General features: G+C 42.1%; 1 protein-coding gene across 1 annotated transcript in view; it reads left to right on the forward strand.

Moving 5' to 3' along the window:
• prdm16 (PR domain containing 16) overlaps positions 1–16,797 on the forward strand; it is a 135,746-nt gene that overhangs the window by 102,174 nt on the left and 16,775 nt on the right. The window contains exon 4 of the mRNA XM_034144544.1: positions 12,414–12,554. Within this exon, the coding sequence (XP_034000435.1) occupies positions 12,414–12,554 (141 nt within the window). The remainder of the gene's footprint in view (positions 1–12,413; positions 12,555–16,797) is intronic.

The raw sequence follows: 16,797 nt of genomic DNA on the forward strand, positions 1-16,797 counted from the left end.
TATTTTTGTGCTTGACGTCTTGTCCGAATGAATGTATCCAACAGCTTCACTGTGTGAGGTATATTGTTGTGTTGGTTCCCGATGTTGATTGGCCAATTATGCCTGATTGTGTTCCTTGAGCGAAGCATTCCCTAAGAGTTGTTAGTGAATGGCCAAATTATGCCTTGGCTTTTAATGTGACCATGGGGAGCCCAGGACCACTCTAAAAAGTTTTTTTTTGGCCTTTGCAAGGCCACAAGTAACTTGTACAGCAAGTTATGTGACAGCATTATTAGTCAAGGCTTAGTTTGAAAGTCATTGTTTTTTGCTAGTGACTTTAATGGCGACTTGAATGCCGTGGGCTGTTAGAGTTTTAATGAGAAGTTTCCAGGTGGGAGTTAAAGTTGGAATTACGCCCTTTCTCTGTCCTTCATGACCCCTCTGTACCCAGTGCAGCTCTGTATATCTGTATATCTGCATGCTGTAGCTCTAATATCAGTCATTTCTCCTGCACTCAAATCAATAATATATATCTGTATGCACTTAAATGAATGCTAACATAAGAACCCCACAGTCCATGCAGAAATGTAATGTATGGTATCGCAAACACACACACATTTGCTGAATTAAGAGTGGTAGCCCTCTGTAGTTTTGGCTTAGCTTACAACGTCAGAGCACAAGAGCACATCAAGGAGTGTGTGTGTGTGTGTGTGTGTGTGTGTGTGTGTGTGTGTGTGTGTGTGTGTGTGTGTGTGTGTGTGTGTGTGTGTGTGGTGTGTGTGTGTGTGTGCGTGTGTGTGCGCACGTGTGTGTGTGTGTGTGTGTGTGTGTGTGTGTTGTGTGTGTGTGTGTGTGTGTGTGTGTGTGTGTGCGTGTGTTTGATGAGCTGTAAAGAAAAGGATGTAGTCTGACATGCTTGAAGCATTAATGGAGCAATATGTTGTGTCACCCCCCCAGTCATCCTCCTTCATCTCCTCACACTGTGTCTGTGTGTGAATATAATGTGTGTGTGATTGATGACACTACTAATAGTGTGTCTAAACACTGGCAGCCTAGTTATCTCTTATCTGACAGCGGGAGAAGGCTTGTGTCAACAGCTGCTCCTCCTCTTCATTTATCACTCTCTATCTCTCTTACCGCCTCTCTTCCTTCTGCCCTACTCCTTTCTCAGACATTAAACACCCACACAGTTTATTGTCATGTTTGATGGCTTATTATTTTAATTTCCTGTGGAGCAACTAAGAATTATATAAATTATTGATCAACCTTTAATAATAATTTAGGCTGAATTAGTTTTCTGCATTCACTTCAAATCTATTTGTATATACCTAATTTGAGATGGCATATATGTTGGGTATGCCTTTTTTACAAATAAAAAAAGTTATAATGTATAAGCAATATTAATAATGTAATATGTATAATGTAAGAAAATAGTAAAAAATGCCAAAGTCAAAGGTGATGACTTCGAATTGCATGTTTTCGCTGACAACATTTTCTAAGTCATGAATCAATTGTGAGAAATTGTTCAGCACTATTTCTATATTTTTCTGGTGAATTTGTTGTCGTTTCTTCCTCTCTGAATCGCACAACATCTGCCCTGCAGTTTTCAATGGTTCAAGGCCATAGGAGATAGGAAGTCCCTCAATCTTTGTTATGCAGCTCCACCGTGGGCCCCATCTCCACCATGGGCCTCAATCACCTTAATGTGCCCGTTTAGCCATTAGCTTCTCTGAGGGGGGCCCAGATCTATCCATCCCTCCATATATCCTGTCATACATTAAAGGGCAGATTGATAGCCATCAGCCAGGCCTCGGCCACTGACACACTCTTAATATTGTGTCTAACGTGAACCAGATGGCTGCAGGGCTCTTCTGCAACACACACACACACACACACACACACACACACACACACACACACACACACACACACACACACACACACACACACACACACACACGATACACTCACACGCTGCTGCCCCCGGCCCTTTTTACCGTTTCTCTCTCTCTCTCTCCCAGAAGAGGGGATGAGCGTTCTTAATTAAAAGTTGGATATATGGGCCTCTGGATGGAGGTGATCAAGCGGGATCCATTACCTGCACATTGGGGCCCATCACAGCAAGAGTGAAGTCTAGAGATGAGGAGATGGGGGCAAAGGGGTGTGGTGAGTCAGTCTGTGCAGCGTTAGAATCAAGGTTAAGGAAGAAAAGGAAGAAGTAGTTTGAACACGAGGTGGTAGCTGAGAGCGCTGGAGCTAGCGCTGAGCCCGGCTCAGGCCAGGAGGTGCGAGCCATGATCTCAATAGCTGTATTGTGTTCACACTTGAACGCGGGCCAAAAACCCTGTGAAATATCAGAGCCGAAAGAGGGAGAGAGAAGTGTGGAAATGAAACAATGGTTTACACAACAGTGAAATGGGTCTTTTCCTCTGCTTCTGGCCAGCAGGCCCAACACTCTGAGAGGAAGCTTTATTGGACCCTCCTGTCCTGGCTAGTCTCAGCCCCTGGTAGGGCAGAGGAGGGGGGGGGGGCCTGCATGTGTGTGTAGACAGACGTAGAGGCTAGTGTTGGACTGAGACACTCTCAGATGGGCTGACCTATGTTCGGCAACCACACGCAGAGCACAGATGAGAACACACACGTCAACTTATCCTTTGGTAGAGATGAGAATAGCCAGATATTCTTCTAATCCTGTTCAAGGAGAGTAACATGTCTCATGGCATCATGTATGCCTCTATGGATATACAGCTAATTCTTCTAGGCAGAGCAACTCTCCTCCGCCTGGCAGAGCATTCAAGACTTAGAGAATGTTTGACTTTTTCTCTGTACTTTACCGTTTTACAACAATTAAGAGGAGAGGTTGATTATTTTCATATAATAAAAGCTATACCTGTTCTGGCAACAATGATCTGTAACACCAATAGCCAATGAGGCCCTTTATGTTTTGCATTTCAAATGTAATGTTGTTTTAAGCAGGTTGGTAAGGATGGGTAACAATTGTTTATAAAAAGGTCAAATAACATTCCCACTTACATCTTTCACATAAACTGTACGTTAAAGACATACCTTTGGTTTTTCTGATATTTCGTCTAAATATAATTTAGCACAGCTTTTTCTTTGGATTTGTGTTTGGGTTGTAAATATTAATGTATTCACAGCTGCAGATTTGTTTTTTAAAAGGAGGAAGCCCTTGTATAAATCAAGTTAAGTCTTACCTTATGAAAATGAGGCTTTTGTTTTTTATTAAGCCATTACAAGTTTTTTATTGTTTAATTTTGTAGTAAATGTTTTATTTTGGGTCATCAGACCTCACTACAGGAGTAAACTTAGAGTTCTGCTCAGATGGTTCCAATAAGTCCCGAGCCTGCATCCACACAGGGGTTTCGGCCACATGCTGTCCTGGCCGGCTGCTGCTTTTTTCCAGTACCACTTTACCTGAAAAGGCATTTGTATACAGCTTTATCTCTCAAATCCAAACCTCCTGCAAAGAAACCAGGTGGAGTATGGGTGGTGATGATGTGAGAAAGACAGAGAAGGTCTTAAAGATGAATGTGTGGGTGTCTACCCCTCTCTTCTTGATTCTCAGTTTGAATTTTGTGAACTTTTCTCAACTCCTTGCTGTCCTGCCAACTCATTGATCTCATAACACACAAGGACACTGCACCAAATGACATTCCACCAAAAATTAAATGTAAAGATGATGGTTGGAGACAGACATCTTCTGTTTTGTGTCAGGCTCCTCTTTCAAGGAATCGAGCAGTTGATGGGATGGATGTTGAGGCCAATGTTGATTTGATACTGTGCAGGAACTGACATGCAGAGGGATATATTTTTTTTTCCTTATGGAAACCCATGTTGTCTGGTTTAAATCACTAGAACTATGATTATAAATGAATAGTTATTGTCTGTATGTCTTTTATTCTCTGTCCCTGCAGCTTTCTACAGTATATTGTATCACAAAAGCAAAATGTTGTTGAAGGAAGTATTCCTTTATTCGGGTGTTAATAAATAATTGATGGTGTTACATGCTCTATAAATTTGTACCGAGCACCACTTCCCTATTTGTGTTTGCACAGTTCCAGGAATTGTCCCGTTTTCTGTTTCACTTCCGATGTCAGTCGATAGAGTGGAGGTCAAGTTGTGTCAGTGTTGAATGCTAACTTCCTCGCCTCATTATTAGTTGCCATTATTCTTGGCATGGATGCATAACACTTGATTGATTTAGTTGCTTTGCTTGGGCTCAGGAAGTTGTTTTTTATATCCCTTAATTATATCCACTATTTGAGAAAAAAGCCATGATTGCTGATATGCATGCATACATACATGCATTCCTCAATAGATTTGTATATGAGTAAATATTTGTGGTTGGATTTTGAAAATGTATAGATGCTTGGTTAAAAATGTTAGTAATGCAATGATATTAAAGAACCCTCACACAACATACAAATATTTTCCTCTAGAAAACACAACATTTTAAATACCCAACTTTGGCTTCCCCGACGTGGAGACGCTGAGATTGAAAAGTATACATTTGTCTCTCTCTTACAATCAAATGTATATGAAATCCATAAAGTTGTAATCATAAAAATAAAATCCATCACTAAGTAGCTAATAAATACACATGTGTGTTTGTGTGTGTGTGTGTCCATGTCACATGACTCTTGTTGAGACAAGCCCAGCAGCACTATCAAACCTTAGTCTCTGTAGCCAATAAACAACCACTTTCCTCACAGTGCGTTCCCTCCAGCCAATAAACACATACTTTACTAACTCTGCCTCTCAGCTATTATTCAAGTTAACTCACTTTGTCCCCTTTTGAGCCTTTTAACTATTTAAAAAAGAAAATGTGATAAATGTTCTGTATTCATCGTTTGATTTCTTTGACAGAGGCCAGTATGAGAAAATGTTTCCTCAGTCTGGCTCTCACTGAGTTCACTGAGTGTGCTCCTGTTTGTCACACACATAATAGCTGTTAGCCTTCAAACAGCACAGACAGACTGTGACCCTGATGTACTGTTCCTATATTCCCCCGTTTACACTGCACCTGCTTTACTATAATGAGCCAATATATCTGCTCACTAATTGCCCTAAATACATATCATAAAGGCCGGCCTGTAAAAGGCTGTCCAACAGTAAAACAGACATAGCATGATGGTAACCTCTGTGCACACACACGTACACACAACACATATAAGATAGCATACACAAGCATGTACATTAACACACATAGACACTCTAATACACACTCATCCAGCCTTTTAACTAGGGGCTGTAAATAACACAAAGCTATTTCATTAACGAGGTCCAGCCTGAAAACCCACTGCTCTTTTCTTTTAAAGTGTGCACACTTCCTGTTGAAAGTTACACTAGCCTGGCAACCCAGCACATGGCAACCTGTTTATTCAGATGAGCTGCAGGGGTGCGGAGGTGGACATTATGGCGTGATGCTAGAAATAACCCTGTGTAAAATATATATGTTATACATTAATACATATTCACTGGCAACACACATTAAATGCTCCTCTTAAATCAGACATATCAGCAACCCAGATTTATCAACTGTGAAGTCAAAACTGATGGGTAACTTGGCAGAATAATGAGTTTACATGTGCTTAATGTCTACCAAATTCAACAATGCTTAAATGAAATCCTTATCATAAATCAACAAATCTAGCCAGGTTTTCCCAGCTGCAAAGGAATTTCTTACTTAAAATGAAAGGTCAGGTGGGTCAAACTCAAACAAAATTAGATTTGACTTTACAATTATTTTCCGTCTGTGGGAGAAAGACACTGGAACTTTTCACATGCTGTTTTCAGTGTGGCACACACACTCACCACAAATGATAGCTGTGTGACGGTGACTGTAGAGACGCTGATTTAAGAGAAGCAAGTTGGGTCATTAGTGAGCCGGGCCACATTCTGACACTCACAATATGTGAAGACACACACTCACACACACTCACACACACACGCACACACACACTACAACCCAGATGGCTTTTACAAGGCCCCAGGCCCTCCCCGGCCTGCCTGCCTGGTTTTTAATTATGTCGATGGCTGCCCGGCCCAGATAAAATGGGTCACATTTAACACGCCTTCACTCACCTTCACACACACCACTCACACACTTATGAACACACACTCTAACACCTTGCGTGCATAGTAGTAGTGATACAACAGACACTCACACACAGCACAGACATGCACTTATTTTACAGTGGTACTCACTTGAGCCTTTGACAGACAAACAGTAAATATGTCATTTTCGACACACACTCTTTTGCCTCAATAAAAGGAAGTGTGTGTGTGTGTGTGTGTGTGTGTGTGTGTGTGTGTGTGTGTGTGTGTGTGTGTGTGTGTGTGTGTGTGTGTGTGTGTGTGTGTGTGTGTGTGTGTGTGTGTGGATTTACAGCCTGTTTCCTCTTTAGCTATCATTAGACTGCCAGACATGGCTACACAGGTGTACTATTACCAGCATCAGTAATTGGCCTCTCCCGCACACACTAGTCACATACGAACACACACTTAATTTGTAAAGGCCCAATCTATACTCCCAGTATGGCTCCTCATGATGAAACACTATGGCTATGCCACTGATTCTCTGTATTTAGACTCAACATAAAATAATCTTGGATTCAAGGATGTGTGAGTAACTGTTGAAGTACACACTGTGTGTTTTTTTTTCACTTAAACAGTTTGAAAAGAATATTTGAATAATATTTGAATATCATTTGAATTTAGCTGGACAAACATATTCTTGACATTTGACAGTTACTGTTCTTTTCGTAAAATTCGTGCTATAGTTAGTGTGGATTTGTGTCTTTGTGTTTATTACCAGTCCTTCACTGTATCAGGAATGAAAGATGCTGTGGTGGGGACACAAAGAGATGAAAAAAACAACATTTACAGTATCAAATGAAGGACTGAGAAATTTGGATAAAGGACAATTGAATGGGCAATGCTTAACCAATACTGTCAACTTCACCGTCTGAGCAGTTGTGAAAAGAGCATATTCCCCTGGATTTATGAATGTTTAAACTCATATTTCATATGCTTTCAATATCATTTTGAATCAACTGAAATAAGCAGAAGACTTATGAGGACATATATCACCTGTCCTGCATCTGTTCTGGTGTTTCAATGTTAATGATTTGACAATATGAAACAATGTGTGTATAGTGTGCTTGCATGTACTTTACATGCTGTTTGCATTGACTCATACAAAGGTCAGAGTTTTTTAGTTTTTCAAAATTATTACAAAGCTTCAAAATCATGAGATTTGATGTTAAAAAAAGTCATATTGTGTTTGCAACATCGCTCCTTAATCGTATTCTTCATCCTCTTGGGTTCCATTACGTCATCCCCACATCATCTTCACCTAGAGTCCACTGAAGTTAATAACTATGAAAAATCTCTTTCTCTCCATTTCTTTCTGTCTTTAATTCTCTGTCTTTTTCCTTCCTGCTCTAAGAGGGGGTTTACTGACAGGACCCCTTGTGTGCCTGTCCACCTCTCACCTCCACACACACACAAACACACATACACACAAATGTGGACAGACACACACTCATTTGTGAGTGATGTGGCAGGGTAGGGTCATCTCTGCAGGCCCCCATCCATCACACGCAGGCACATGCACACACACACACAACACACACACACAACACACACACACACACACACACACACACACACACACACCACACACACACACACACACACACACACACACACACACACACACACACACACACACACACACACACACACACACACACACACTCACACACACTCACACACACACACACACACACACACACACACACACACACACACAACACACACACACACACACATACATGTGCAAGTGCACAAACACACTGAGGCTGTGGGGATCTGTACTCTGTCAGCCGCTTTATTAGTCCGCCTGTGTGTGTATGTGCATGTTGAGGGACCTCCCAACTGGAAACAGACCCTTTTCCAGAAAGGATACACACTCTCACACACACTTCTTTATTTCTTGTTAGTCGTCCTGCACCTTAATTTGCAACACCTCTAACAACCAGCTCCGCAGCCCACTTCACAGCCACTCAATCTGTCACTGTCACTGCTCTGTTTCCATGACTGGCCGTCGGAGTAAAACAGAGCATGTGTGTGTGTGTGTGTGTGTGTGTGTGTGTGTATGCTTCCATATAATTCCTACTCTGACTACCATTTTTATATTGTGTTTTTGTATATGTATGTGTGTACAGCTGCAGAGAGTGTGGTGAAGTTTAATTTCCACTTCTGCTCTTTTACCTGGAGAGATTTCATCCCAGACTGCCCCCTAGTTGCTTCAAGGAGAAGTGCATGCATCCAACTTTCTCTCCATTTTCACATATTTAGATCAATTAAAAGCAATACCTATAATGAAAGGCAATCTTTCCGTTGTTTATTGTTTCTCTTTGGAACACTTCAGAACACGAGTTAGTAAACCAGGAGAGAGTCAGTCTTTACTTTACATGTTCACATGCTGCTTCCCTGTCCTCCACACACCAACACAGACCTTTGTGTTATACATGTATTAATGATGACTAAATTGAATCAAGTAATACAGAAAAAGAGCATCCTTTATCTACAGTATCTCCGAGCATAGAAAACATGTGTCAAAGAGTTAGATAAAGTTACTGCACTTTTAGACTTTTGAAACTATCACACGCACATATACAAATACATGCATGCTAGGGTGTGTTGTTCCCACCTGGAAATCGTGGCAGGGTAAGAAAGCTCTAAGATCGCACTTCATAAAAGTATTCTGTAAGACACATAATAACCCAGCAGTTATGTCTCACATGTTGTAAGTCTGCTTCTATCTCAATCTCACATCAAAATCACAATCACCAGTGTGCTCTGAGCTGCTGTTTCCATATTCTGCCCTCCATCAGACAGAGAATAATATGTACCTTGTCACCAACGTCTACCCGTACAAGCAACTTTCCACTACTAATTCAGCCCTGCATGCCATACACATCCGTCAGATATAACTGGCGGAGGAGAGGGCATGCCGAGACGTCCATTAAAGGTTCCTAGCTGTCAAAGGTTCCCCTTTGTGTTTGAGGAGCGATATAAGTGTCGTGCTCTTATCAGAGCTTCCTGTGGAGTTTGCTCTGCATCCTGTCCACTCAGAGCCGCTTCTCTTTCACTGAAGTCTCATTGTGTGTTTGCGCGGGTGTGTGTGTGTGTGTGTGTGTGTGTGTGTGTGTGTGTGTGTGTGTGTGTGTGTGTGTGTGTGTGTGTGTGTGTGTGTGTGTGTGTGTGTGTGTGTATTCATGCATGCTTGTGTGTGTGTGTGTGTGTGCTGTCATGCAAGTGATTTTTTGATGCTTTTAAATCATACCAAACCATAGGTCAAACAATGAAAAAGGCCTTTTACTTGAAAATAATTGATATTGACGTGTATTCAAATATGAATAAAGATGAAAAGAGTGACTGTTTTGTACTTTACTTGCCTCAAGTAATAATGTTCCCTCATTTTATTATTATTTTAACCCTTTTTCATGCATTCTGACATTTGTATCAGTTATAACTCTGAACCACTTTATTTAGATGTAAAACCAAAAGTAAAGACCTATATTTTCACAACACAAGGCAACTGTGCGCTCAGAACTAACGTAAAGGATTTAGCTCAAAGTGGAATCAGGAAATCAATCTTTAAACGGACGGATGTTTATAATGGACGGTTTGGGTATTAACGTTAGCATTGGCGTTACGCTGTCTTTATTTCCTCTTCCAAATAGGTTTGACTTACCTAGGATGTAAGTGTATTGATATGAAGAGTTAAGTTGGAAGCCAATCAATGAAATGCCCAAATGTAAAGAATTAGTTATGGCCTGAAAGTAAATGGTTAGACTTTAATTGTTGTAAATACACAAACAGCATTTTCTGATATTGTTAGTGTCCCGTTTATGTGTGTTGCCTCTAATCTGGAGGAAGAGAGAGTACTTTAGGGGTTGACTTTGAGCTGCCTGGCTTGCATTGTTTAGTTGAAACCCTTTCACACGTGGAGTTGATGATTTCCAACATCACCCCACCCCGATGTGACGTAGAAAAGGGGGGGAAATGAACAAGAAAGGTAAATAAACAAACAATCAGCCGTGGGCTTGTTCTGGCTCTCCTTCTCTGTTGCACCTCATTTGAAGCCTTATAAATCAGGCTTCCACCCGGAGACAGGGTGTTAGCAGGCCTCCCAGACAACACACACACACACACACACACACACACACACACACACACACACACACACACACACACACATGTGCACATACAGAAACGCACGACACACAGGTCTGCAGCTCATTAAGCCTGTGATCAGACCCTTAAATGTGTCTTTAGTGGTGGGGGGGGGGGGGGGAACAAAATGTGTGTGTATGAATACTTCCATGCCTACATATTGGGCATGGTAGTATTCACATACTAAATGTCTGTGCAGAGTCGCACTTCCCTAACCCCCCCTAACACCTATTACCCCTAAAAAAAGAAACAATCCCACCTTGACTCCACCTGGATCCCAGCTTTTCTCCATGTGTTCATAAAACATGTACGATACCTGTCGCAACTCCCTGGCAACGCCATGACAAGTGCACTCTGACTCCGCTGCCTGCAGAAGAGATATTGGGTGGGGTAGTTGGTGTGTTGTGGGGGGGGGGGGGCATGCCTGGTTAGCTTTCAGTGACTGTTTTCACACATAAAATAAAGGCCTGGACTCGATCAAGCCAAGTGTTTAAGTTGTAAACTGGAAGCAGAGGAGGCAGTAGATGTGTAGAGTGGAGAGTAAGGATAACACTCATTGTTTTATTTAGAAGCTCTTCCAGTTTACATGTTCACGTTTCTTTTTTCTGACAGAAAATACATAACAGGAACTGATTTGTACAAACAATATGTTTTCCATCTCTCACGATCAGCAAATACATTTACATAAGCAATGGCCACAGCTTTTATTTTAAGCTTGTGAAACAGGGTTTTAAATGGGGTTTACGGTTTGGAGGCACTAACAGTCATTGTTATTCCAAAGCAAGCGCATTTAGTGAGGAGTGTAAACTCACACCTTGGCTTGAAAGTAGAAAACATTTGTGTTATCTCAACGAAGCGCACATATGCATTTGCCTGAAACGGTTGCCGTATTTGTACAAACAAGCACATGGCAGTTCTTCCACACCTCCAACCAGACCCTTTACATATTTACTCACCAAACTTGGCACCTGCACCTCCACCCACGAAAATACACCTTCTGCACGCGCTAACCCAGACAACAAGAACATGACCATTCACACTTTACGAGCTGGGAAAAAAAACACGAACATGCCTTTAGAAAAATCAGGCAGTTAGAGAGGTTCACGAACTTTGCACATCTAAAAACGTCAGATGGTTGGTTGGTTCTTCTCCATCACACCTCGATTTCCTTCAGCAGACATTTGACTGTGATTAGGAGCGCAGAGAGTCAAGCTAGAGGTCAGCGCTGGGCACCGCGCTGATTGGAAGTTGTAATTAGAGGAGTTGCTCTGTCTCGGGCCACTTCTCCCCAGAGAATTCACACAGGCTCAGTATCACATGCAGGGCCGAGGAGAAATTGGAGCTTCACCCACAGCTTGGTTGAGAGGGTGGGCTTAGGGGTTTTAGCCCAGCCACCCCCAGATTCACAGAAACATCCAACTCCACCACACACATACTGATACACGCACACAATTGCATTCAAAGGAACCAACAGTAGAAACATGGCTTGCCTTTAAATCGTTGTGCTGTCTCTTTTTCATTCATTTCATAAATGCAGTGTTTTTGTTCTTTTGGCAAATTTGAGGACTTTTTTTCTCATTCAATAGTGTACCATTTTGGGAATAATGTGATCCCATTTTCATATGTATACATCCAGCATTGTTAGTTCCTTCATGGTTTTTCCCCCTTACGTTTTCTCCACAATAAGCCGCTATTCTCTCCTTGTTCTCCTCCTTTTCCTCCTTTACCTCTACCTCCATCCTTCATTCTCGGTGAAAGCGGGTAACATAAAACCCGCTCTTGGAGTCTCAGGGGGGCGTAGGGGTTACAAAGGGTGATCAATATGTGCCAGAGAAAGTCTTTAGACGAGTGAAAGAAGCCATAGTTTGTCTACTCCCTCCTGCTTCCTCCTCCTTTCCCTCTTTCCTCTTCTTGTTGTTGGGATTGACAAGGTTAGGCGGCCCTAACACCCACTGACATGTTGCCCCTGTGTGTCTTAAAGTTGACTGACATGAAACTCCTGGCGCTGCTTTTTTTTTTACCCTTTTCTGCACTTTAAAAACGTTGCATTTTTTTTAACTACCTCTTTGGAAAATGCTATGGAAAAATATTTCATGGGATTTGGTCAATGAAAAAAAAGATAAATGTGTCTCTGTAATAATATCTAACCTGTTGCTCTCCAACAGGTGGTCGACGACATGGGCAACGTGAAGTTTGCGCTGGACACAGGCCCGGACACCCCCGGCAACAGCTGGCTCAAATACGTCCGCTCTGCCCCGTCATTTGAGGAGCAGAACCTCGCCGCCTGTCACCTCACTGGAGACCAGGTGAGTGACATGACAGGGATGTCCTGCTTTGATTGGTCGTCCGAATATGAAAGAAACCAGCAGTATGTTGACAGCAATAGGCAAAGGGGGGTAGCTGTTATTGTTTCACATCCGCCGAGAGTGGACACTGAGTAGATCCGTGTGAATCTCTGCGTGCACGCTGAAGTGTGTGTGTGTGAACCATTGTAGTAGCACATTTTGTGTGTGTTGGTAATGACCAAGGAATGGCTCTATTGTGTGTCTGTGGCTGGGCCAGTTGCCAGTGCTGTTAGGAAATGACCCTTTCAAGGAGGCTGAAGAATAGCCTGACACTCATGAGTCCCATAATAACCATTATCCAAGGCACGGTCTTCTTCTGTGGTGGCAGCAGTTTCTCTCAGTTTCTGCTTCATAAATCCCATTCTCTCTCTCTCTCTCTCTCTCTCTCTCTCTCTCTCTCTCTCTCTCTCTCTCTCTCTCTCTCTCTCTCTCTCTCTCTCTCTCTCTCTGCGGAACCTGGGTAAGGCATCCGATACTTTTGGAAAGATGCCCAGCCAGTGCCCATAAAACCCCAACTGCTTAACTAGGCCCTAACCCCAACCCCATGCAATGTGTGTGCCACAACCTACTGCTGCAATATATTAGCGTATTTCTCGGTTTCCCTTTTTCCTGCAGAGGCTGTTTTTTCTGTTTTTGCTTTGCTGACTCTTGTCCCAGTTTCTTTAAATCAAATACCAGCAGTGTGCCATTACCTGACACACATGTGCATACAAAAAATTGCATCCAGGAGCAATGAGTATGAAAACTCCACACAAAGACAAAAAATTAAACCATGGAAACATGATGGAGGTATGACAGTAGCCACATGCATCCATATGACTTGCCTGTGTGTTTCCACATTCCTGTCACTCCACTCTTATTTGTTTCCTAATCCCTGCCTACATGGCTCTTTCCCCCTCCTGTCTCGGTCTCTAGCCGCCTGTTCCTCGCTGTCTTTGTCTCCTTTCTCTGTCCTAACGTCTTGATCTGCCACCTGTCACTCTGTCACACTGAGGGGACAAGCTAGTGTGTCCATTTAAGCTTCAGCCTGACCGATAGAGAGAAAGGGGGCTTGGGCCAAGTGAGAGAGGGAACACACAAGGGCCTCCGAGATTGACAAGCACCAATTGGCTGGCAACACCAACCCGCCTAATCCTTTTAAGATTTTCACATCAGTGCCCCCTGCCACTGCCACACAATGTCAAAGAAGGAATCAGGGCACCAGCGAAAATTGTGGAGAATTATCAGACCCAGAGAGGCCACGTGCATGATTGTTTTTTGATGTGTTTTGCAGTTATTTGTACTTAGCGAACGGCTTTGCTTTTGTTTGCCTGACCAGTTGCTTGGTGTAGTGGCTCACAGGTATGACCCTATCATTTATTTACTAACACACACACACACACACACACACACACACACACACACACACACACACACACACACACACACACAGCCACTCAGTGCTAAAATGTATAATTGAACAGACTATTCAGTGATTTTTCTTTTCTTCTTTTGTATCAGCATGCACAATGCATGAGTTTATGGAAATATGTGCACACAGGGCAAATTCATATGCGGGTAGTAACCTTTTAAAAAGCAAGTGGATATTTTATTTGTTTATTTGTTTGTCATTAATGATGTAAGATGAACATATGTGTGCAAGATCATGCATAATTTATATATTTATGGTCATGCAATAATTTGCTATTATTTCATATATTTGGTTCCATATAAATCAGATGCAATAAATGTGCCCAGAACACATTGAAATAATGTTGGGTCTTTGAGCATTTCTAAAAAGAAAAATGTAAGTCTGTTTAAAATAAATGTACTAGTACTTTGTGCAGGTCTCTGCAAACAGCCACATTATTTTAGTTCTTAGTCAGTCCTCAAGCAAATGCAAAAACACACACATGCACACACACACACAAGTTCGTCCTGATGCAATATTCAGGCACCTAAATGATGGCCTTACAAAACAAGGCAATCAACAATATCCCCTGTGTTCGTGTGTGTGTGTGTGTGTGTGTGTGTGTGTGTGGTGTGTGTGTGGTGTGTGTGTGTGTGTGTGTGGTGTGTGTGTGTGTGTGTGTGTGTGTGTGTGTGTGTGTGTGTGTGTGTGTGTGGCTTAGTAATGGTGGTCTTTGGGGTTTGATGAGAAGATGAATCTTGTCCACCTTCTTGTCAACCCTTTATCTTTTTTGTTTTTGGAGTGGAGGCCTTTCAATGCTGTTTGATCTGCCCTTCTACCCCAAGATGGATCCATCAATAAATAGACACTGTGTGTGTTGGTGTGTGTGTGTGTGTGTGTGTGTGTGTATGTGTGTGTGTGTGTGTGTGTGTGTGTGTGTGTGTGTGTGTGTGTGTGTGTGTGTGTGTGTGTGCGTGTGTGTGTGTGTGTGTGAGGCCACAGTGGGGGGTTATTGCTGGCCCTACGGCTGGCATTGATCGATGGGGCATCTGTCCCCTCAACACTGGATAGAGATGGAAAGAGGTCAAGAAAGGTCTGATTGTGTAGGCCTTACTGTAGAATACATACTCCAACAAAGATACATGAAGACTCAAAATGCTGCAGAAAAATACAAATATTTATTGTGAATATTTTTTTATTTTCCTAAATATTCTACTGTATACCTTAACAAAGTAATATTTGATGACTACGTTCTAATCTGTAAACCCAAGAAAGATTTTCATAATTTTAAAGTATTTAAAATAAATGGATAGCAAAAAACATAAAATAATTTTATTTTTTTAATTATTACACAGTGCTACGTAATCTACCGGTATAATGTATTCACAATCAGTCGTTCGTGTCTCCCGTATTGAACGCTTTTTATTTATTTGTTCTCTAAATCAAAATGTTTAATTAAAATGATTGAAAAAAATAATAAAAGTATATAAATAATTAATAGCATTTTTAATTAAGTGTTTGGTGATTAATGTACAAAAAAACATTTTATTTCTTACAGGTTATGTAAAAAATATCAAATAAATTATCCTTAAACATCCCAGTTAAAAATACTGTTCTGACCCAAATAAATCCATCAAGAGATTAATAAATTGCTCCCATCGTTAGGCAGGTGCTGTAATAAAAGTAAACGAAATATTGTTTTTGTATTTTTTATTCAAGTAAAATAACATTAATCAACAAAAGGTCTATTGGTATTTTTTTCTGGGCTGATTTATTTGATCGTGTACTTCACCCGTGTGTCTGAAAGTGACCGATAGTAAGTGCAAGTCTGTCAGGCAGATTGATCCATTATTTACATCAATAATAGATGTATCAAACGGCCAAAGCGGCGGCAGGGATCGGAGATGCGGGGAGGGGTCTGCGCCGCAGATCCCTCAATCCTTTTGGCTGGAGATAAGACGAGGAGGAGTGGCCGACGGGTAACCGAGAGAGCACCGAGGGGCAACAGGGAATCACTAATGAGAGAGAGAGAGAGTCAGGGAGAGAGAGAGAAAGAGAGAGACTCATCATCATCATCAAAGACGCGCTCACTGACTAGATTAGAGAGTAGACGAGCAGAGGAGCGTCGGGCTTTATCCAGATAGAGGAAGCGAGCACCGACCGTCCGCAGCGTGCCTGGCCGCTCCGAGACCTCCTCTCCCCGACCCTGTGAGCTCCAGCGCCCCGCTCCCTCTCCGGTAGAACTACTATGGGTTGTGTCGCCAACTCCACCGGGACTGAAGTGCTCCTGCAGCTGGAGGCTCTCCGCAGCGCCGCGCAACTTTCTCAACTATTCCGGCTCACGGAGAAAAGAAAGGTCAGGTCGAAAAAACGTAGAGAAGTTGTCGCTTTGCTTAATAATAATAATGTTAATAATAAGCCGTACTATTTTCATTGATTTTAGGCCTTTGCGCCTTGTGTCCTCTCAAGAGCACTAGGTCTTGGAAGTTGGTTTCGCCGGCCTCTCTGTGTGTGACTGTGTGTGTGTTTGTGAATGAGTGTGTGCTCTGCCTACCTTTTTGGGAGTCATTATTCAGTTGGTGCAGAGCGCCCCCCTGTGTTGGAGAGGTCACAGCTTCTGCATGCAGATTGAAGTGGTTGTTTGCGCTGTTTCATTGGGACGCATGAAGCTGTGATATTTTTTGTATTGAAAAGTATACACGTTAGATTGTTATGCAGTTTAATGAATATGCCTTAGACTATATGTTTAATCTAAGGTTGGTTAACGGATTTTCACATGTTGGGAAGAGATCTGATAAGGCCTTGGTTATTAAT

Source organism: Trematomus bernacchii, unplaced genomic scaffold (genome assembly GCF_902827165.1).
Source record: "Trematomus bernacchii unplaced genomic scaffold, fTreBer1.1, whole genome shotgun sequence".
Lineage (NCBI taxonomy): Eukaryota > Metazoa > Chordata > Actinopteri > Perciformes > Nototheniidae > Trematomus > Trematomus bernacchii.